The 25,699-nt window shown below is 32.3% G+C and overlaps 1 protein-coding gene across 2 annotated transcripts; it reads right to left on the reverse strand.

Moving 5' to 3' along the window:
* Positions 1 to 1,453: 1,453 nt before the first annotated feature.
* LOC111415252 (uncharacterized) lies at positions 1,454 to 25,699 on the reverse strand. 2 transcript variants are annotated; one of them, XM_023046832.2, is made up of 3 exons: positions 25,224 to 25,699; positions 15,712 to 15,830; positions 1,454 to 2,474 (listed from the first exon to the last, which is right to left on the reverse strand). In XM_023046832.2, exons 2-3 carry the CDS (start codon positions 15,729 to 15,731, stop codon positions 1,574 to 1,576), a joined length of 921 nt encoding a protein of 306 aa, XP_022902600.1. In that variant the 5' UTR covers positions 15,732 to 15,830; positions 25,224 to 25,699; the 3' UTR covers positions 1,454 to 1,573. The 2 variants fall into 2 exon arrangements, with proteins under 2 accessions (XP_022902600.1, XP_022902601.1); XM_023046833.2 differs by lacking the exon at positions 25,224 to 25,699 and having other exon boundaries at positions 15,728 to 15,816.

The following is a 25,699-nucleotide window of genomic DNA, read 5'->3' on the forward strand; positions in this document are numbered from 1 at the left end:
CTCTTGCAGGTCATTTTAGTATGCTTTTGCACGTGGTTTGGGGAAGGACCAAAAATCTATTAAATTTTCTGCTAATCGACTGAAGGTTCTTACGTGCGGTTGTCTTCTTTCCGGATACCTTGTGAAATATAATTCCGCGGCTAACGTGGCATTCTTATCTGATAATACATAGCATTCCATCATGTTACATTTTTCATAATTTTCGAAATTCATTGTGAAGTTTTATTCAGTTTTGTTATACTTTGACACTTAACATGCTGGTGCTTCGTACCAGCACATAATGCCAGATTATCGAATTTTTAAATACAAACTTTGGCAATTATTTGATACATTATGTTTCATCACAGTATGTATGGTTATCACCATAGCAACACTAACTTTTAAATACATACATTGGTTTTAGATAGAACAAAATGAAGTTTTGTTAATTATTCAATAACTATAAGAAATATACCCCACAAACTATATATATTTGTTATCAGAAGAAAATAACAAATTATTTTAGGTCATAGCCAACTATGGTTTCCGTTTAAAAAACTTTGTTTTTTTAAACGGAAACGTCTAAAATCTCGAAAATAAAAGATGGGAAAAAATTCTACCTACGCCACTGAATTCTTCGTAAAAAGTTGCCCATATAATGTTTTATTTATAATACTCCATCTTTGATAATAGTTTTTATTGTCTTTTTCGCAAAATTTGCAGTCTTTGCCGATAGGGCGAAAACAAAAGATGATAGCTGTTCGGAGTTTTCGGCATTAGCATTTTCTCGAAAAACGAGATCATGACATGTAAGCTACTTTTTTTCTATCTCTTTTAGTTTTGGAGATAGCCTATGCGGACATCGAAATTGGGACACCCTGTACAGTTATATGTTTCTTGAAGGCTTTTAAAAGAAATTGTACAAAGAGTTTTGCGATACTGTATAAAAACGTGACTAAATTTTATTTTGACTAAATTTACCGGTGAAATAACTATTCATTGAAACTAAGAATGATGCAATTTTTTACGCAGAAAATAACAACTAACTTCCGCCAGTTTCAATTCACCTTGATTGACTTTTCACGGTTTTAAACAGGTTTTCACCGCCTTTCACGCTTCGCGCAAATTTTACGGTTTTTGTTTCTATTAATAACGAAACTTTATTACTTTATTCGCCTTATCTTTTATTGTGATTAAAGGGAAATTTTTATAAATGATTAATTCAAACAATGTTGGTAGATAAAACTGACCTGATTTATTGCTATATGTTATCCTCAAAAAAAAAAATAATAATAAATTACAATACGGCACAATACATTAATATACATGTTTGGACGGTTTCAATCGCCCTTATCATAATTTATCACCTTTTTGTACAAAGTAGTAATCGGACGAAATTTATTACAATTTGTTTTCGTTTTTAAGATTTTTAAAATTAGTCTAGTCAGTCTGAATAAGAAAAAAAATTACAAAAGCCGTTAAAATAAAATTAAAAACTTAGTTATTTTTAAAAATACCAAATGATACTGATTTTTTTCTATTAGGTATGGTAACAAAGTACATGGAGAACTTATAAATTATAAAACGAAAACGATCACATATGAATTGAAGCTAAATTATGCGGGTTTATACTTTGACTTGAAGATTGTCTTTTAAGTAACTTTTCTTTAACCGATTGAGTACGTTTTGGTTTATTAGCGTTTTCGGAAGGCGGAGGAACATCTTTTTGTATTTGCACAACTGATTTCAAATCAAATTCGAACGATATCGGTTTAACGGGAGCCGTTAAAGTTAAACTAGGAGTTCTGCTTACACCCGTATAATAAATTTGATTCTCTTCCGGTGTGTCCAAATAAAATTTGGGCATTAAATTTTGTCTAATAACAGGTAATTCCGGACGATTTATCATCAAAGTTAACCCTTTAGGCGTTCTTCTTTCTTGCAACGTTTTTTTTCTTAATTCTACGCTATTTTCAATGGGTTTAACAAGTTCCGTTTTATTTTTATCACTTTCATTCAAAATCTCTTTATTATCTTTTTTCACCTCTCCATTCGTTTTTACTTCTTCGGGTTTAACTCTTTCATTTTCATTTTTATTTTCTTGGTGTCCTCCATCAACTGTATCTATTGTTGTTTGACTAATAGTATCGTTATCTTCTTCTGGTACAACAGACATTTTTCTTCGAATTAACGTGGATCTTCTTTCCCTAACTACATTTTGATTGTCGTTGATAAAGTCATCTTCATTTTCAAACCATCGAATTTTTCGCTTCGGTTGAGTCACCACAGGAACCGCAGGTTCTTTTGGGGGTAATGGATCGATTGTAAAGATTGCTCTGTTTGCTATGAGGGCAACGTTGTCGTAGAAAGCCATGTTGTCCAATCCATTATTGTTTTGCTCGTTCTTTTTCTCATCAGGATCCTCGTAAAGGGCAATCGAATCATCCCAACAGAAGTGCTTTTCGCAACAGTGCCAATAACAACTTTCCCACAAACTGAAACAAACGTATTGAAGTATAAGATATTATCATTTTTATAAAGTATAAAGATGGTAGTGGTTAATTGAGAAATTCAAGTAGTATTATTTATGTTGATTAATTTTTTTATGTGTTATCATTTATTGCCTATAAGATAAGATAACAACTGTGGTCTTTTACTTCCAGGAATAGGATCGATTAATTATAACAAGATTAAATTATAAAGAAATTATTGTGTTGGTTTTTTAAGTTAATAGAAATGTTGCGGGGTTGTTCTTTTGTATTATGCTGGAATTTCGAAGAATAGCCTTCAGACCCTGATGAAGCATTAAATATATGCGAAATATTGGCATGATAATTTAATTTTGTTTTAATTAATCGATCCTATTCTTTTAAGTAAAAGACTACATTTGTTATTCCTTACGGGATCAACTACAATTATTATGCTCGTGTAAGATAAGATGTGGTATTTCAAATAAAGGGATTTTAAGTTATAAGGAAATTTATATGAAGCTAATAAAAAAATTGTTTTATTTTTAGAACTTTAAAAACCTTTATTTATAAAAAATTTTTTTTTAGGTTTATATTAAATTTTTTGTCTCAATTATATTAAGATTATCTAACAATAAGTAGATAGAGAAAATTAAGTTTTGTCTACAATAATTGGTATTTAGATAGTACAATAAAATGTTTGTAATCGTTAACGTTAAATTGTTTCAAAATAAAATTAATAACAATGTGCGATTGTTGATGAATTAGTCGATCAAAACAGAATGACATATAACAAACAACATATACCGTGTCTGCTAAAAAGTCAGCAAAACCTTGTTTTTTTTAGTTTAATTACACCTATGCTTTTGAAATTTTGTTTATACAGGATGTTCATCTCGATCTTCAGATTTAAAATATGTTCTAGATAGTCGCCGTTTCAGGTCCACCGAAAGTAGACAACAAAATCGTTATTTTAAAACGTATGTTAAAGTTTTTATTACATATTCAATTCTTTATACAAAAATAGGTTGACTTTGATAAGAATTGTTGTTACCTACAGCTTTTCGTTTTTCAGTTATTTTAATTTTGTTTTTATTTTTGTCTTATTGAAAATAATTTTGCAAAAAACAAAATTTTTGAATACAAACAAATGTTGCTGTTTATTTGAATTAAAAAAATAAAGTCCCTAGATTTCCAAAGTACCGCGGTTCATGAAGCCTGTTTTCGAGCCAAAATGGCGGTTTGACAACTTGTCACTGCATCTCACCACTTGTTTACAAAAATATTGCCGTCTTGTTGCCTTTGAAGTTGCAAAAATGGCAGTAAGAAGGACTTTCGACTCTTCAGGGACTTTATTTTTTTTTAAAGTCCCTAGATTTACAAAGTACCGCGGTTTGCCGCCATTTTGGCTCGAAAGTCAAGCGGGAAATTTAAAACTATGTCGTTCTATTGATAACATTACGCCAAAACTCTATTCTTTTTTATCGTGGTACTCTTAAGAGTCGAAAGCCCTTCTTACTGCTATTTTTGCAACTCCAAAGGCAACAAGACGGCAATATTTTTGTAAATGAGTGGTGAGATGCAGTGACAAATTGTCAAACCGCCATTTTGGCTCGAAAACAGGCGTCATGAACCGCGGTACTTTGTAAATCTAGGAACTTTAAAAAAAATAAAGTCCCTAGATTTACAAAGTACCGCGGTTTGCCGCCATTTTGGCTCGAAAGTCAAGCGGGAAATTTAAAACTATGTCGTTCTATTGATAACATTACGCCAAAACTCTATTCTTTTTTATCGTGGTACTCTTAAGAGTCGAAAGCCCTTCTTACTGCTATTTTTGCAACTCCAAAGGCAACAAGACGGCAATATTTTTGTAAATAAGTGATGAGATGCAGTGACAAATTGTCAAACCGCCATTTTGGCTCGAAAACAGGCGTCATCAGTCATCAGTGTCATCACAGACTAGTCATACGGTACTTTGTAAATCTAGAGACTATAAAAAATATATATATATGAGTGCCATCTATCAATAATTTTTTAAGTCATTTAATAATAATATTAAATATTAATAAAAAATGTGAAATAATGCAATCTGTAATATTCCAACTTTTGTGTAAAACAAATATAAATTAAATAGTTCAACAAATGTATTTGTTTCAAATATCAGAAATAGGTTTTTTTAATTTTTAGTTATAATTTATAGGAAACTGTAAATTTAATTTCTTTGACGACACTAAAAAAAGTTTATTTTTATCTTTATTCTAAAACAATAAGAAATAGACCTGTCAAACCCTATATTTTTGTAATCAGAAAAAAATAACGAATTTAATAAGCGAATAATTAGTGGTTGTCAGTAAAAAAACAAAATTTTTCATATATCTCAAAATCCAAAACAACAATTTTTTTTGACTACGTCCTGAAATTCCAAAAGGTCCAAAAATTCCAAAAAGTGTCCATATAATGTCTTAGTTATAATACTTCACCTATCATAATAACCAAATTGCACTTGTTGGTTACGATATTTTCAATTTTGGCCTCTAGGGGAAAAACAAAAGACGATAACGCTTTGAGGTTTTCGGCATTAGCAGTTTTTCGAAAAACGAGATCATGACATGTAAGCTACTTTTTTCTAACCTTATAGTTTCCGAGTTAGCCTATTCGAACATCGAATTTGAACCACCCTGTACATATCATACATATTATGATCCCTAGAAACACAGTCTATATGAGTTTTTCAAAATTTCGTATTATTTTCGATTTCTAAATTTGACAATTTCTTCTTTATTACTATTTTCCTGAAAATTTCAATAATATCGTATAATTTTTATATCATACCATAAACTAGAATCTTTAAGCTTCAATTTAACACGCATATCATGTGAAGACTTTTAAAAGTACAGTCGATATGATTTTTTCAAAATTTCGCATTATTTTTGATTTTTAAATTTGACAATTTCTTCGTATATATTTTTTCCTGGAAATTTCAATAATATCTTATAATTTTTATATCATTTCATAAACTGGAATCTTTAAGCTTCTATTTAACATATATATCATGATTGCGACCATCTTGAAAATAGCTTAGATCCAATGATCGGGATAAACATTATATAAACGGGATTGGGTTGGGTTGGATCTTTGATTATAGTATATAATATGGATTGAGCTAACTGAATATATCTACTAACAAAAATGTGGCTCAAGGTGAATAGACGCAGATGGAAAGCGATAATGTGAAAGTGTAACAAAGATAGACATAAAACGGTACTAAACAGACGGGCGCATGCGCACAAAAGTGTCAAACCTCTTCCATTTGACGTTTATCGTTTTGTTGTGTCACAGCCAGTCACACCGTTATGTTTAAAAATGTATTGTTTCATGTGCAAAGTTCGCGATAATACAGTTTCACATCACCTGTAAGTATTATAAATAATAAGGAAATTTTATTTTATTTTATTTTTTTTTCTTTTTTCATTTATTAATTTTGTTTTAAATTTCCCGCCAAAATTAACGCACGCCCATTATATGTCAGTACGCTTCTATGTCTATCTCGGTTCGATCACCTTGCGCAAGCTATCTCTCTCGTTGGCTCAATCCATATTATATATAATCAAAGGGTTGGATTGACTTTTTGGCGCACACTGTTTATTGTCATTATTGATTTAATGCTTATTTTGTACAAAAATAGGAAAAAGGCTAATTCTCAGATTTCTGATTATTAATTTGTTGTTCAACTATTGAACCTTTGTGAATTGTTAGTTGTTGCTTAAATAATTTTAGTTATTTTAACAACGAAAACGTCACGACTTTTATTCCATATACAATCCGTGGGATATTAATCAATTTCGAATATTTACTACGTTAATGTTTCCCAAACTGTGTTTTTTGACGCAATAAAAGCGAGCGCCATTGACTTCCTGGCAGCCTTCACTTCTGCATTACTTTCTATAACGCGCTATAGCGTTGTTGTTTTATACTCAGAAAGGAATAAGGAAGTATTCGTATACAGACGAGACGAACATATATCACACAATTGCAGGAATTCAATTCTTACGAGCAAAAAATTGTAAAAGAATTGTAGATATTAAGAATCGAGGAATGATTAGTTATTTCATTTTACTTCAATTTTAATTTGTGACATCTTAAACATATTCAATTAAATCCAATTAATATATAGAAATAATACAGAAAATCGGTGAGACCCTGGAAAAGGTAAGCTTACTTGAGATATTTTTAGGTGTATAGTGTATTCATTAGCAAGCAATTCAACGAAAGCTGGATATAATACTCAATTTTGGATTAGATACTTTAAAATAAATCCATTTAAAATAAGATATTGAAGAATATCTCTGAGAGATTTGAACAAGACCAGGCATGATATTAGAAGATGACGATGTTAAATGATAGCAACGTTGACGTTAAGAAATATCAGGATCGATGTATTGTGATATCAATGGGGATCAATCTTGATAGACGACAGGGAACATATAGAGGAAGACAGTGAAGAGTATTAGACAACGATACGAATAATGCTATGATGATATGAGCAATGATAGATGATGGAAAAGATGTTGAGGGATCTTAAGACAAAAAAAGTTTAAGGAATATGTTGAGAGATGTCAAAATCGATTTTGAGGGATATCAGAGATGATGTCAAGGACTATAATATTAATGGATTATGTTAAATCTTTATGTTAAATATGTTTTTTAAAATATGTTAGGAACACTTGATGTCGTATACAATATTCGAATATATCTGTTAGAATAAGTGACCGTTAGGACATATTATATGCAATATATTTTAAGTTAACTTCATTACCGACCGATTAACCGAAGCGAACCATAATAATAATATAGTTAAGAGAAATCGTTCTTTATTTAAACACCAACCAAATCAAGTCAATATTTAAGAGGCTATGGACCCAGTCACCCGCGGCGGACCAATTATTTTTTGAAGTGAAAAATAACGATTTTGTTGATAGTAAGGTTAGAAAAGGTAGATCAAACAAAAGACAAAGAAGATGGCGTCATCCAACCTACTACCGGTACCACAACTAACTAGTATAAATTATTATAATTGGAAATTTAGGGTAAGACAAATACTTAGATGATGTGAAAGATGTAAAAACATCTAGAGACATGCTGAAATCGTTAGAAAACGTTTTCGAAAGAAAAAGCACTTTGTCAAAATTATTTATAATGAAAAAGTTGTTAAAATTAAAATGTACGTCTGACGATTTGCAGGATCACTTCATGAAAGTGGAGAATTTATTACGTGAATTGGAAGCGGTTGGTGCCAAATTTGATGATTCCGACAAGGTATGTTACTTGTTGTTAACAATGCCTGAAACACACGATAATGCCATAACGGCAATTGAAACTGTTCCAACACCAATTACGATGCAGTTTGTAAAAGGCCGTCTTCTAGACGCAGAACTAAAATTTAAAGACGCCCAACCGCAAGACACTGAAGATCGGAACTATGCATTTAATTCAAATAAATTTCAAGGAAAATGTTATGAATGCGACGAAGTTGGACATTTAGCAAGAGATTGCCCGAAGAAAAAGAATAAAGGTGGAAACACATATGGAGGTACACAAAGAGGATTTTCTAGAGGAAGAAGATATTCCAATCGAGGAAGAGGATTTGGATGAGGTTGGAAAAGACAGGCAGCAATGGCAAAAGAGGAAAATCGTGAAGAAACTGAAGAAGGTACAAATTAATGAAACTGTATTAACACGAATGGAATCTACAGAATGGGAAGTTACGTTATTATGTTTTACAAGTTTCTTTTTTTGAACAGTATATCGCTTAAGTGTTTTCCTTCGTTATCAATGCATTGCCGCATACGAGTTCGGAAGTTAGCGTTATTGGAGTGCACAAAACTCTCGGGAACTCCATGAAAAGCCTCTGCATAGTAGACGTGTTACCGTGTGCCCGTACTTTTTTGAAGAAGGAGGAGTGACAGTGACCGTTAACTCGGATCGATACATTCAACTGCTTCAAACTTTTATGGCACCACGATTCAATGCGATGTAGATTCAACAGTATGTGTGGCTTCAACAGGACGGGGCCACTGCTCACACAAGATCTCTTCAAGAATTGAGGAAGCTTGATCTCCAGACCTTACTCCCTGTGATTTTTTGTATGGAACAATTCAAGAAGAGATTACTCGTATTCTTCAAGAAATGTTGATTAGAGTAATGGCGAACTTCCGAACTTGCATTCGGCAACGCATTGATAACGAAGGAAAACACTTGAGCGATATACTGCTCAAAAAGAGAAACATAATAACGTAACTTCCCATTACATATAAAAGTGATACAAGTAAAAATATAACAGATTCTGACAAAAATGTAGAGGAACATGATGAAATGGGCGTTGAAGATAATCAGGTAACCACTGCTCATTCTTTATTCTTGCGACGATGATCCGCCCAGTTCCACTTGAGCTTTGCCACAATGTTGAGCGCATCATGTATGCCAGTTCTTCTTCGTAGGTCTTTATTTTGTAGGTGGTCAGTCAGGGTTACACCCAACATCGACCTCTCCATCTTTCTTTGCATTACTTTGAGCCTCCTGGTAATGTCCACCGTTAATGTTAAAGTTTCGAAACCGTATGTCATAACCACACATTGATTGAAAGCCTTTCTTTTCAAATATATAGGACTATTTCATTCATAACGTTAACAGCCAATAAGAATTGGCTGTTTTCCGTCAATTGCGAGTATTTCAGCGGTTATTTGGCCGTAACCATGGAGAACGATAATACGAACCTTTGTATTATCGCTGTAATACGAACCTTTGTATTATCGCTTGTTTGACATTTAATTAATTTCGAGACATCCATGCATGTTTCCATAACAATCAATGTAATTTATTAAAAAAATATAAAAATTCTAAAAATATGTATATTTTTTATTCATGAAATAGTCTAGCCATATACAACACGACAATCGAAAATGCTCGAATCTCGACGTATTGCCTTAAAAAACATCACTCGACCTTCGGTCTCGTGGTGTTTCAGGCAATACGTCTCGTATTATCGAGTATTTTCGATCGTCTTGTTGTATAATATATGAATATCACTTATGAAGATGTCTCTAAGTTTCCTATAGGCTGCCCATGCGAGTATCATTCTTCTGTTTAGTTCGCTTGTTTGATTATTATCTTTCGATACACGAACCTCATGGCCAAGATATATGGCTGCGATGCGAACCAACTGAGAAGAGTACTTTAAGAACAATAGTGGAAAAGACAAGAAGAGATAGAGTTAGGAACAAAATTGTAAGAGAATTTTGTGGATTCGGATATGTCATGAGATTTGCTAGGGGAAAAATAAAAAAATTTAATGAATACTTCCAAAGAATGGAAGAAACCTGGCTGATTAAGACAGCAAGAGACCAAAGATTAGCTAGAAAGAGATCCCGGGAGACCAGGAAGTTGGATTTCCAGCTCTAATGAAATACCATGGATGATGCGTAAAAAACAGGTTACAACCTGAATAAAAGAAGAAGAATAATAAGATCTTAAACGAACTACTTAATTCTCAATTGGAAATCAACAATCTCATGGATCTTGGAATCTTGGATTCGATGGAAGTGCAATATGACTAGAAAAGAATCAAACAACAAGAATTAATGAAGCACAAAAACTGAATTTAGTCTTTAATATTAGACTTATACTCAATTCAGGACATTCAAAATTGTTTTTCAAGCATTAAAGAAATCGTTAAATATTTTCGAAGAGTATTACATAAACGAGAATGGTCGGTAGTGAAAATATAAACTTTCCCGAAATATATGTACACTTTAAAGCTAATAACACCAGGAATGTGTATAAATTTGTTAGACAGTTAAGACAAAGGCACAAATCGGACACAGCTCTATGCTGAGATGGAACAGGAAAAATAATATGTGAAAGTGAAATGAATGACATGTGGAAAAATTATTTTCAAAACCTATTAAGCATAGAAACTGATTTGGAAATAGACAGCAGTCCGCCACACCCAAGAAAGGATAGTGTCATGGAACCTATATCAATCAGTGAGGTTCAAAACGCAATCACTGCATCAAAACATGGAAAGGCATCAGGGATTAATGACATACCATCGAAAGTATTCAAGATTGAAGTATTCATTATCACCAATATTGTTGTTAGAGCTTGGAACAAGATTTGTCCTAAATTTTGTTGATATTTAGTCCGACTCTTGCACACGCCTCCTGTATACGTTCAGCATCAGTTTTATCTCTCCAAGGCTATCCGAAATAATAACTATATCGTCCACATAGCGCAAATTATTTAGGTATTGCCATCAATGTTTATACCGTTTTGGGTCCAATCCAGTTGTTTAAATGCACTCTCCAGGACTGTGATGAACAATTTGGGTTCAACATTATATCGCCTTGTCTTACCCCACGCCCAATGGGTATTCGGTCAGTACTTTCATGCAATTTTACCGTCATTGTAGCATTCTTGTAAATGTTATAAATAAGTTTGGTGTATCGATAACGGACTCTGCATTCTTGAAGTACTTGCAAACCTGCCATCAACTCTATTTAAATCAAATTTTATAAATACCTCTAAATACCCATCTTGGGTAAATATCCCCGGGTATATATCCAGGGAATTTTCCTTTGAAAATAAATACCCGGGTATTTAACAACACTGATCACAAGTATCATTCTTGGTTCGAGGATATTAGGGACGAAGTTGACGAATATCAAGGATGATGTTGACAGATATCAGGCATGATGTCTAGAGATATCAAGGATGAAGTTGATATGTGATGTTTAGGATGTTCATGATGACAGTGATTATATTGAAATAAGTATAATAGGTAAGACATTGATAGGCGTCGATAACGGTACCTAAATCTGTTGAGAGTGGCAAGATTTCATGTAATTCGAGAATATCAGAAAAGATATCCAATGATATTATTTTGAGTGATGATTTTTAAGGATATCAAGGACGATATCTAAGGATATAAAGTATGACAATAATAAATAATGAAGAACGTGTTGAGGGAAATTAGAATAGTATTAAGAGATATTGGAATAGAGATTGAGGATATTAAGAACGTTGTTAAGGAATCCCATAGACAATGTTGAGGAAGAATAGGGACGATATTAAAAGATATCAAGGCCAATATTGTTAGATTATCAGCAAGCTATTAAGAGATATTAGATTTTATGTTAACATACGTCACTAACAAGTTTATTGTTACTAAACAATATTCGAGGATATTAAGCACGATGTTGAGATATATTAGGACTGATCTGGAAAGATATTAAGGTTGCTGTTTAATGATATTAACGAGGCTGTTGATGAATTTGTTAAGCAGGCCAAAGGCGATATTAGATTGAAATAGGGATGATGTTGAGGATTTGAGACAATAATTAAAGATATCAAGGATGACAGTTATAGATCGTGGAAGATGTTTTAAGGGGGGCAGGACATTGATGAGAGATATCAGCGATGATATTAAGAAACGATCTAGGGACAGAACGGATCTAGGGCTGATCTGGAGAAATATTAAACGCGATGTTTAATGGGGATATTGATAGAGGATGATGAAATGGTTCTATGATAAGGATGATGTGGATTTGAGATAATAATTAAAGATATCAAGCGCGATAGTTAGAGGTCATGAAGAATGGTTTAAGGTGGACCAGGACAATGTTTAGACATATCAAGGAACGATGTTCAGCGGTATCAACGATTATATTGATAGCAAGATGTTGAGAGATGTTAGATGTTATGTTAAGATTTATTAGGAACAATATTGATATACGACTAAATTAGAAGATATCAGGTACGATATTCAGAGATATTAGGGATGAAGTTAAGAAACGTCAATTAAATATCGTACATATATGTATAGTGATATCAAGGATAATATTGATAGATTAAGATCGAAATATTGAGATGTGTTAAGATATGCAAGGAACGATCTTAATGCTATAGACGTAGACGGTATTAGGGTTGGCATTCGAGATATTAGAAACGATATTAAGAGATATCAGATTGATGTTGAGAGATATTAAAGACGATGTTTACCGATATCATATGTTGACAGATGGTGATATTGGGGGAATATTAGAGACGATGATTAAAGATATTAATAGCAACAGGTATAAATAGAGACTACACAAAACTATTAGAGACTAAAAATTAAAAATTAAATAGTTAGAAATTGTCATTAAAATATTCAAACAAAAAATCATCATTATAATCTTTGCATGTTTGCTTCCTATATTACAAAATAAACTAAGTGATATAAAATATTTAAATAAAAACATGTTTTTGAATGCAAGTTTGCATTAAGGAAATGGGATAATTACCGTATTTTCTCGAATCTAATCCGCACCCTTTTTACAAATTTTGTATGCTCTAAAATCAAATGCGGATTACAATCGGATGTGGATTACATTGGCAAACCAACTTTTTTTACCATCATTGCATTTTTAAAATCGAGGTGCGGATTAGATTCGAGTGCGGATAAGATTCGAGAAAATACGGTAAATAAGATTAGTAAAGGTAAACGTTGAAATAAAATTAAAATCGTAACTTTAAGAAAAAAAGAATTATTAAATTTCTTAAACATTAATATATTATAATCCTGATACAGTAAAATTTCAATATAATGAACTAACATGGAGGAGGGTGCGTTTGATAACACCTCATATGAATCCATAGAGAAGGTTCTAAACGTAAAAGACATACAACCGTCGACAATCAAGTGGTGTATAGCCATGCTGAAAAGTCGGCAGATCACAGCCAGTCTTGGAGGCAAGTCGCTGACTATAAAGGCGCTAAGAGGATGTCCCCAAGGGGGAGTGCTATCACCTCTATTATGGTGCCTGGTACTTGATGACTTGATGAACATCCTAACTAAAAACGAATTTAAAATACAAGGGTATGCCGATGACCTGGTAATCACAATCCGAGGTAAATATGATTCAATCATAACTCAGCTAATGCAGAAAGCCCTACTACTCACCAGTACTTGGTGCAGGAGCAATGGGCTCAGCACTAATCCCAATAAAATCGAAATAGTCCTTTCACTCGGAGAAGGAAGCTACAAATAAAAGCACCCTCCATTGAAAGCAGAACTATTAACCTCAAAACAGAAGCTAAATACCTAGGGGTAATACTTGATAGTAAACTAAACTGGAATTCACACTTAGATAAGGTGAGGAAAAAGGCCATCATGGCAAACCAGATCTGCCGCAGGCTTCTAGGAAGGAACTGGTATCTCAAACCACGAATGGCACATTGGGCCTACGTAGCAATAATCAGACCCATGGTCGCCTACGCCTCATTGGTTTGGTGGCCATAAACAAAACATAAGACAGCACAACAACAGCTGGCACAAATCCAGCGGTTAGCATGTCTTAACATAACGGGTGCAATGAGATCCTGTCCGACGGCTGCTTTGGAAGCCCTACTCGGTCTCACACCGCTCCATTTATATATACAAAAGGAGGCAGCCTTAAGTGCCTTATCACTGAAAACAGTTTCTTCACTCAAGTTGATGCAGGGTAACCTCAGAGGACAGAGGACACCTCGAGATCCTCAAGGACCCATGTCTAAATCACCTGATTGAAATTAAAACAGACCTCATACCGACAGAATACAACTTCAACCAGCCGTATAAGGTCATATTTAGAAGCAGGGATGATTGGGCGAAGGGAGGGCCTCACCCAAAAAGAGGAACCCTAGCCTGGTACACCGATGCTTCAAAGACAGTAAGATCTGGAGTAGGCATGGGCATCAGTGGACCAAATAGCCACATCAAATTTCTCCTCAGCTTGGACTTAACAATTTTCCAAGCAGAAGTTGTTGCTATAAACTTCTGCACCGCCTTGAACCTACAGAAGGGACAAAAAGGTGCATCCATAAACATTTTCACAGATAGTCGGGCCGCCTTAAAGGCAATTCAGGCCTACACGTGTGACTCCGCACTGATCAGAGTATACCAACAACCTGAGAGCACTCGCTAGGGGCAATGATGTTACCCTAGGGTGGGTTCCAGGTCACAGCAACATTGAGGGCAATGAGAAGGCCGACAAGCTGGTCAAAGAGGCAGCGAACACGCCCTTCATTGGACCCCAACCTGGTTGTGCACTACAAAAAAGCCACCTAAAACAAATAATCAACAACTGGGAGGTTTCCAAGATAGCCTTACGCTGGAAAGAACTTCCAGGTCACAGACAAGCGAAGAGTATGATAACTCCGTCGCAAAACAAAACCAAAGAGGTTTTATGCCTCAGCAAAGGGGATCTAAGAACGCTCTCAGGCTACCTGACCGGCCATGCGCCCCTAAAATACCACCTCTTCCGCATTGGACAACCTGAGGATCAAACTTGTCGACTATGCAACGACTCAGTCAGAAACTGCTGAACATATACTGTGCAATTGCGTCGCCAGAGGCCGTCTAAGACACAACATTTTCGGTAAAACTCCCTTGTTACCTATCGACATAAAGGTTCAAGACCTCAAGACAATACTAAGGTTCATTAAGGACCTACATTTGCCCTAAACCTTTGGAGGGCTAAAGTTACAATAGATATTATAGGTCGCGGTAACGAGAGGGGCCGCTCTCCTCAGCCCGGCAGCAATAATAATAATAATAATAATAACATGGAGGAGGAGGTTTCCGTTATATAAAAAAATGTACCTGAATACGGTTTTTAGGCTGGTATGAAAAATTTAATACTCAACGTTATTTTCTATCAACACAAAACAAAAAAATAAAAAACTTGGTTTGTATTGAGTAGTGCATCTCTGGAAATACCCCGTGTTCCACCTAATATATCATAATAATGTACTTAACCTATAAATATTTTGTAAATAAAAAATAAATAAAAATTTTTTTGTCCGTGAAAAATTGGTCCGTTATATCCGAGGTCCATTCTAACGAGGACCGTTATATCGAGATGTTACAGTAATTTTATTAAAAAAATCATAAATTATAACATGAATATGTTACAGTGGCAGAACTCGTGATCGCTTATCACATCTGGCACATCGTCTTTAATTCATTTTATATAATTTACATGTACAACCTTCTAAATAGAAATCATGTGACAATTAATTAACCTTGTTAAGAATTAAATTCAATCGAATATTATTAGATTACTTGTTCCGAATTGGTTTCACTCATAGTTTTCAATAAGTAAAAGTAATAACTAATTTTTCCTTAGGATAATTACAATGTTTGTTATTAAAGGAAAGAATGTAATAAAAAAAAGTTAATACTCACGATTGACAGCACTTACACATTTTGGATAACTGGAGTCCTTACTTTGAAATCGATTTTCACAGAACATCGGATGTTGAAGACGATCAATTACGGAAACGGTTATTTTCTAAATGGTTTCACTGCAAAACATAAATGATAAATGGTGATTATGTCTCATATTTCTAATATTTCGATCGGTATTGTTGATGAGAGAGATTAAAAAATTGATAATGCCATGTTGTGATGAGCGTATAAACGACGCTGTTGAGATAGCGCGGTAATAAATTATCAAGATCAATTGTCGATACTTGATATACAATAGGAATCTCAATTAAAACTTGATTGACTTTTTTAATAATAGATAAATAAAGTACGGTTTTTGAGAATTTTAAGTAAGGAGGTTTAAAGTTCACTTTAAAGTCTTCGAATATTTTAGTTGTTATTCATCGCGTATGGTGTTAGTAAAAGTGGAATTCGTATATGTTTAACTTTCACTTAAAACTGGGTGGTGAACGAAAGAAATTTAAACAGTGTATTAATTTCTTGTTTGTTGTTATGGGTAATATCTTTAACGAAGACATAATAATAATAATATCTAGTTGTAAGTCAGAATTTAAACTGAATATATTCAATTAACACTTTCTTTGTGCTGTGGCTGTTTTCTTTATTATAAACGTTTACGTTAAACGATTTAATAAACTTTAAAGAATTTCACATAGCTTTTGTAATTTGGTTTATAAATTTCAATTTTATAAATTTCATTTTATTGGGGTTTTCAAAACAGTTCAATAATAGTATCTTATAACTTTATATCATTTCATAAATTAGAATCTTCAAACTTCAATTGAAAGTAATATACATATCATACCAAGATTCTTACAAATACGGTTGATATGTTTTTTTTTTAAATATCTCGTTATTTTTGATTTATAAATTTGACAATTTTTCTTTAATATTTTTTTCCTGGAAATTTCAATAATACTACCTTATAATTTTGACATCATATCATAAACTAGAATCTTTTAGCTACAATTTAACACACATGTCATATCAAGATTCTTAAAAGTACAGTCTATATAATTTTTTGAATATTTCGTATTATTCTGGATTTATAAATTTGGTAATTTCTTCTTTAATATTTTTTCCTGGAAATTTCAATTATATTATCTTATAGTTTTTATGTCATCTCATGAACTTGAATCATTAAGCTACAATTTAACATATATATCATATCAAGATTCTTAAAAATGTAGTCAACATGTTTTTTGAAAATATCGTGTTATTTTTGATTTACAAGTTCAACAATTTCTTTCTGAATAATTTTTTCCTGGAAATTTCAATAATATCATCTTATAATATTTATATCATATCATAAACTAGAATCTTTAAGCTACAATTTAACATACATGTCATATCATTATCTTAAATATAAGGACAATATGATTTTTTTGAAAATTTCGTATTATTTTTGCTATATAAATTAGACAATTGCTTCTTTAATAATTGTTTCCTGGAAATTTCAATAATATCATGTTATAACTTTTATATCATATCATAAACTAGAACCTTTAAGTTACAATTTAACATGCATATCGTATTAAGATTCTTAAAAATACAGTCGATATGATTTTTATAAAATTTATTGTAATTTTTGATTTATAAATTTGACAATTTCTTCCTTAATATTCTTTTCCTGGAAATTTCAATAATATTACCTTATAATTTGTGTATCATGTCATGAACTAGAATCTTCTAGCTTCAATTTAACATACATGTCATATCAAGACTCTTAAAAATACAGTCGATATGACTTTTTGAATATTTCGCACTATTTTTGATTTATAAAATTTTTTTTTTTTTCTTCTTTAATAATATAATTAATTTATTAAGATGGGACAGATTGGTTGTATACCGTTAGTTAAATTTTTGTTAGTTCAATTTTCACATTTTTATATAATTTTTGACAATTGTTAATACAAACATAGCAAAATTACATTACTTTTTAACAACACATAAAAGGTTGTTCACGCTTTAATTTGTGAAAAACCACGTTGATTTAGTTATCATACACCAACTAAGAGGTAGTGTAATTAACAGAGAGTGTGAATGTAAACGAAAAAACAAAGTGATTATGAATTCTTTACTTTTTCTATAGAGATTTATCTCGCTTGATTTCCTTATAATTTTATTGATTCAAAATTCTTACATAATATACTTAAGCACCGCGAGTAATCCATTGCATAGATAGCGGAAGTATCGTAATTCCATGCTTCAACGATTGCATAATGAGATGCGGGTAAAATAACATTTATATCATTATAAATCCGTATATTATCTAAGTATATCTGTTTTTTTTTTAGTTTCTCTATAAGAAGAAAATATTTTCGTTACTATTTTTAGCGTTGTGTGTTGTATGTACATACTTAACAAAATTGTATTTACTTTAATTACACAACTATTTAAAAGTTTTTCAAAGTTACAGATAATTGTTAACAAAAAGCAAGGTCAACATAAAATAAATTACATAGTTGATAAGGACGAACATTTTTGTACACTGACAATCTACATATCCTGGTTTAACCTGAATTCTACTGCTATAAATCTTAAACTATTTTGGTCAAAAATCCAAACGCGTTTTTTAACAATTCATCTACCACGACATAATTGATAATGAAAAGTCCGTTTAAGAGCATCTAAATCTTGACTAAATCTCTCCTAAAGCTAGATATCTGATAGAAAAAACACCATTATACTTAACAAGGTAATAGTTATTGTAAATATTTTAATGTTTTTAATGCTTTTGGAACTAGATATCTGTCAATAGAGGTTAGAAACGCCCGTTTTTCGTTTGATAGTTCAATTAAAATGTACATCACCTTACTTATTATAATTTAGTGGAAATTGTCATACAGCTCATTTGGAGGAAACGAAACACGGCTATGAAGTTGAAAAATTTGGTACCAACACAGCGATTATAAAACATAGTTTTTATAATGAAGATATGTGGAAAAAGTATCTGCTATTGCGAAGAATTGATACAAAATGATTGAAAAACATAAATGGAAAATTCATCTAATTATTGATGCAGTTATCATTCAATTGAAATTTTTTCAGTATCTTTGAGTTCTAAAGAACGTGTGTATTTGAAATTTCATTTTGAACACAATTCTTCCAGTTTGTTAACAATATTAATTATACTGTTAATGTGTTTTAATACTCTTTGAATTAGACATCAATCAGTAGAAGTTAGCAACATTCGTCTTTAAAATTAGCCGTTGAATTGAAATGTACATAACCTCAACTTTTATTTGGTAGCAAATGTCATACAGGTTCGGTTATAAAACGTAGCTTTTTATATCTAGGATAGGCCAGCCGTATAAGGTCATATTTAAAAGCAGGGGTGATTGGACCAAGGGTGACCTTCAATTCAAAAGAGGAGCCCTTGCCTGGTACACCGATGTTTCGAAAACAGTTGGATTCGAAGTAAGTATGGGTATTAGTGGACCAAATAGTGCATCTATAACCATTTTCATGGACAGTCGGGCTGCCCTAAATGCAATTCAGGCCTATACGTGTGACTTTGCACTGATCAGAACACGATAGTGGCAATGATGTTACTCTATGATGGGTTCCAGGTCACAAAGACATTGAAGGCAATGAAAAAACAGACAAGCTGACCCCAAAGAGGCAGCGAGGGCGATCTTTATTGGACTCCAATCTGGCTGTGGACTATAAAAAAGCCAAATGAAAGAGGTAATCAATAATTGGGAGGCCTCAAAGGTAGCCTTACACTGGAAAGAATTTCCAGGTTACAGACAGGCGAAGAATATGATAACTTCGAGAGATGAAAACTGATAACTCCGTTGCAATACAAAACCAAAGAGGTGTTATGCCTCAGCAAAGGGGACCTAAAGCCGCTCTCATGTTTGCGCCCCTAAAATACCACCTCTTCCTCATTGGACGAACTGAGGATCAAACTTTGCAATGACGAGTCAGAGACTGCTGAACATATACTGTGTGAATGCGTCGATAAAGGCAAAAAGTTAAGCAGGAAATTTAAAACAGTAATAAGGGGCATTTCGTGAAACAACATGAAAGATTAAACAGTTTATTAAGAAAAAACTAGTGATAGAAATATATGTACTGAAATATAGGTAAATGTACCGACCTAACTAAAACACCTCAAAAACCTCTCATTATTTTACATTTTGTAATGTATTGTGTACATTTTCAACAAAGTTGTACTTTACAATTTTATTTTACTTGAATTTACTTGATGGGTTGTTTTTCCACTATTGCTTCATCTACACGACGATTTCATTAAGCTTTTTTATCTTTTATTAACAATAAACTATCACTGACGTCGATTCGTTTGATGTTGGCGGCACCTCGTTTTGTGACCTCGATTTAAAATCCGCCATCTTATCGCGAGTTACTAAAAGCACAGAATCAAGGTCCGTTGAGTAAACATAGTGTTAGGTTATCCGTCTTTAGAGACGTGCGGCTAAACTCGAATGATTCTAGTTCTAGGTATACTGTTAGTTCTATATAGTAACAGTGCTAGTATAAAACTAGAACTAACTCCAATGATTCTAGTTCTAGGTTTAGTGTTAGTAACACTAAACCTAGAACTAGAACTAGAATCATTGGGGTTAGTTCTAGTTTTACACTAGCACTGTTACTATATAGAAACACAGACACTAACTAGTATACCTAAGGACTAACAGTATACCTAGAACTAGAATCATTCGGGTTTAGCCGTCTTTAGAGACGTGCGGCTAAACCCAAATGATTTTAGTTCTAGGTATAGTGATACTTCTACATAGTAACAGTGCTAGTGTAAAACTAGAACTAACATTAAACCTAGAATTAGAATCATTCGGGTTTAGCCATCTTTAGAGACGTGCGGTTAAACCCTAATGATTCTAGTTCTAGGTATAGTGTTAGTTCTACATAGTAACACTGCTAGTGTAAAACTAGAACTAACACAATACCTACAACTAAAATCATTCGAGTTTAGCTGTCTTTAAAGACGTGCGGCTAAACCCAAATGATTCTAGTTCTAGGTATTCTGTTCGTTCTACATAGTAACACTGCTAGTGTAAAACTAGAACTAACACTATACCTAGAACTAGAATCATTCGGATTTAGCCGTCTTTAGAGACTTAAATAATAATTGGAATTAATATAAACGTGTATGTAACATATAAATGAAACACAACCAGAAGGAAGGATACCTTTACACGTTAAGGAGAGGAATAACAGAAAGGAAAAATTAGCAGCGCCGGGACTCGAACCCATATCTCCCGTTTGCCGGATGGTTGCATTGACCTCTCTGCTACGCCACAAGGTGTAGGTAAATTAACAGACAAGGATTCCTTTCAACCTGTACATTTTCTGGACCGCATCAATGTCATTCACATGCAATTAAAGGACCAACGTCACAAGATTTTAATTCCGGAGAAAGCCGGAATTAGACTTTAGAGACGTGCGGCTAAACCCAAATGATTCTACTTCTAGGTATAGTGTTAGTTCTACATAGTAACAGTGCTGGTATAAAACTAGAACCAACACTATACCTAGAACTAGAATCGTTCGAGTTTAGCCGTCTTTAGAGACGTGCGGCTAAACCCAAATGATTCTAGTTCTAGGTATCGTGTTAGTTCTACATAGTAACAGTGCTAGTATAAAACTAGAACCAACACTATACCTAGAACTAGAATCGCACGTCTCTAAAGACGGCTAAACCCGAATGATTCTAGTTCTAGGTATTTTGTTAGTTCTACATAGTAACAGTGCTAGTGTAAAACTAGAACTAAGACTATACCTAGAACTAGAATCATTCGGGTTTAGCCGTGCGTCTGAAGACTAAGTCTAGTGTTAGTTCTAGTTTTAATTGTTATTAAGCGTTATATTGTTGTATATTTTTATTGAAGTCGTTGAAAGGTTAAATATACGTATTAGAAAAGAACGTATATTAGATTATATAGTAGAACTACAATCATTTCTGTTTAGCCGTCTTAAAAAACGTACAGGTAAATCCGAATGTTTATAGTTCCATAATATAATAAATTCCATATAACCAATACTCAACGGACCTTGGCACTGAATAATCAGAAGTGACATTAGCGGTGTCCCGCCAAATCTTTACCACCAATAACAACATTCCTTGGTAACTCGCTATAATATGGCGTCAGATTTGGCGGGATACTGCCACTGTCACTTCTGGTTATTCTGTGATAATACTAAGGTTCATCAAGAACCTACATTAGCTATCGCTCGCAAAAAAAACTTTCGTTCTCAAATGCAAAAGTATCATTTCGCTATCTTGTATCAAAAATAACTAGTAGAATTAGATATAAGTCAATAAAGGTTAGAAACGCTCATTTTTTGAGTGACAGTTCAATTAGAATGTACATAACATTACTTATTACTCTTATTAATTGGACCGCGTTATGCATCACTTGACTAAGCGACAAATGATTTTTATCACAGAACACTGATGACAGCTATCACAAGCACAGAACCCGCTTGGCCAGTCGTTACGTTTTACGATTATACAGGATGTTTCTGTAAGTCGTAGCACAAATTTAATCACTAAAACTAGACACAAAATGATGACGATTTTATTTTATATAGGTTAAGTCTAACCAGTTTCAAGGTTTTGGCCATCTTCAGAGACTCTAGAAATAGATTAACATCTGTCATCTCATCCATTTTACAAACAAGTTTCTTAATATTTCTTTTTGTTTTCGAAACCAGATTATTAGTTACTAATTTACAAAATTAAAGTTTAAACAGTTGTGAAATAAAATTAAGGACGAAGTGTTACAAGTTTACAGGTTAAAATTTAAGAACGCTCGTTTTTAACGAAAGAAATGTTAAGAAACTTGGGAAAAATTCAAGAATCATCATGTGGCTTAAAAATCGACGATTTTTTTTAATCAATATGAAATAACCCAAAAAACACGTAAAAATAAAAAGACAGTGCGGAAAAGTGACTAACACTAGATTAACTTCAGTTATAAAACTTTTATTATATGATAACTAACTTCAGGTTTAAAATGTTAACCTCAATTTTGACATATTTGTAATCTTCATTAAAAATTCTTTAAAATGAGTACCAACACGATATATTTATCTTCAATATTAATGAATTATGGTCAACTTCCTGTTGGAATGTCAACGTCAATTTTGACATATTTGTAATCGTCGTGAAAAATCCTTTAAAATGAGTGCAAACATGATACCTACGTTTAATTCCAATATTAATCGAGATATAAGCAACTTCCGGTTTGAAGTGTCAATGTCATTTTGACATATTCTTAATTTTTATAAAATGTTTTAATATTTGTCACAAAAACAAAAATATAATTAAAAAAAAATAAAAAATTAAGGTTGATATTAATATTTAAAAATTAAATTGCTATCTTCATTGTTGCTAACTTAGTGTTTAATGTTTATTATTTTATCTTTTTTGTTTTTTGAGATAAGTGTAAGTTTTTTAATGAAGATGACAAATGTGACGTTGACGTTTCGAACCGGAAGTGATTGTATTTCCATTAATATTAAAGTTATATATCGAGTTTGGACTCATTTTAAAGGATTTTTTATGAAGTTGACAAATATGTCAAAATTAAAAGTTGAAACTTGAACTTTTTGTTTTTTTGAGATAAATTCATCAAGTTTGGACTCACTTTAAAGGTTATTTTATGAAGATTACGAATATAATAATAAAATTAAAGTTGACATTGACAACTGAAACTTTTTCTCACGACTAAACCCGAATGTTTCTAGTTTTAGTTCAATAAAAATATACAACATAGTAATATCTTATGCTAATTAGCGTCGTTTGTAAAACGGATAAGATGAGAGATGTTAATCTATTATAGAGTCTCTGAAGATGGCCAAGGACCGAAACTAGTTAGACTTAAATTCTATATAAAATAAAAGACATAAACTTTTAATGTTATAGTAACATCTAAAAAACGACACTGGCCCGAAATTGTAGGTTCGTCTATTTTTTCTATAGTAGAATTTCTTGGTGTATCTAAGTGTCGTATCTAAGTCGGTTCTTAGACGTATGATGCAAATTGGACTTGAAATCGTATAACCTGATTGGCGCTTAGCTTTATCTTTTAAAACAAATAGTATTTTAGGTCTTTCGGTCTCCAAAAACGATAAAATGTCGCTTAGTCAAGTGATGTATAACGCGGTCCAATTAGTTAATGAAATATGTTATACAGCCTGGTCATAAAATGTAGCTTCTAAAGTGTTGTTTTAAATAAAATTTTGACACTGATTACAAAAAAAGGACAATAACTGTTTGGATAAAAATCGTATATACCTGAAGTGGTACTTAACGTAAATATCGAGCCTGATTCATATAAATTTGCATTTTAAATAAAGAAGATTGTTAGTCATTAAATAGAGGGATTAAACAGAAACTATTCAAATGATGTATAATTCTTAAAATGAAATTATACGGTTTTTTAAAATTTTATACTGCCTTATCCATCGATTGAAGTTTTGTAAATGTTGTCATAAAAATACAAGAAAGTTGAGTATAGGCCACACCACTTCATATTATCTTTATATAAAGAATTTTAAATTAATATATTTTGCGATAAAATCTTAACAAGTCGATAAACTTTCGTTTAGATAAATTTTCTGACTGTTAAAAATTTTTCAATTTATCATTTTTTTTATATCCAATTTGCCATTTCTTAGATACGTTATCTTTTCTTGCAAAATGTGGTCGTTATTTCGTGATTATAAGCTGCTTAAAGAAATCTATTAAATGGTAATTGTTGGTTAATGATTACTGATTCTTCAATTCTTTGTTCGTATCAATAATTTCACAATAACGTCTTAGTTATAAATTATTTCTTTAAACCGTTATCCATGTCAAAAATTTAAAATAAAGTTTTGAAATTTTCTTCGAGTTAGTAACCTTTACTGTATGTATAATTCTACGTCTATAAAGTGTTTCGAGGCTAGACGTGACTTCAATGTCTTTAGTCATTACTATAATTTCAAGTTTTCAAGGTTTATAACAATATTTGTTTAAATCTCACGCGGTATTGTTATCTAAAAGGTTGAAAATAATAAGTAGAACATAAAACTCTCCTTTTTATTGTCAATCAAAACGAGTACTTTTTTGCTTTCGATTGTTAAAGTTAAAAACAATCTACGTCATAAAATTTCCATGTTTTAATGTACTGAAAATTGTTTTACTAGATTTATACTATACTTTAGATTTTTTTTGGGATTAATAAAAATTATTTAGCTTCATTGGAAATGCGACAAAATTGTTCTTTTAGAATTTACAAAATTTATTTTGCAAGATTTATTGCAGCCGGTGTTTATAATTTTAGCTTTACACGTGATTCAAATCTAAACAAATTCCGTTTTGTCTTTGCGTTATATTTGAAACACAAACAGGTGATTTCAAAATAAATTTTAATCTTTGATTTTAAAGTTTCAAAAAGAGCGACCAAAAAAAATCGTTAAATATAAAGTTTTATACTTACAATTAAATTAATTGACACTTAATCCAAGAATTAATTCTTTATTTAAAAAATTAAAATTAACGAGTTCAATGAATTCGGGTACCGAAATGGCATTGAAACTACACATCTAAAAATAAAACAAAATTTTCGCGGAGTTTTCGTGTTTTTTTGATTGTTTTTCGGTCAGCCGGTGCAAGAACATGCCGTTTCTCCGCTCGGTCGTCTCATCAAAATCGGTCACTTTCATACAAAATTTCTCAATGTTTTTGTATCACTCAATTTACAGTCTTCAAATCACTTCAAAATCAACGCTGGTCATTCACTGTTCGTCGATAAACGAGACACTAAATCGAAATGTTGGCACCCGACTTACCGCGAACCTTTTATTGTGTGTTGCAACTTTTAGCACCGCACAAAGATACCTTAATGTATACCTGGTGTGAATACACAGAGTGAGAGAGAAACTTCGAGGACGGACCGAGGTTCGGTCACGGACT

The sequence above is a fragment of the Onthophagus taurus genome, chromosome 7 (genome assembly GCF_036711975.1).
Source record: "Onthophagus taurus isolate NC chromosome 7, IU_Otau_3.0, whole genome shotgun sequence".
Classification (NCBI taxonomy): Eukaryota; Metazoa; Arthropoda; class Insecta; order Coleoptera; family Scarabaeidae; genus Onthophagus; species Onthophagus taurus.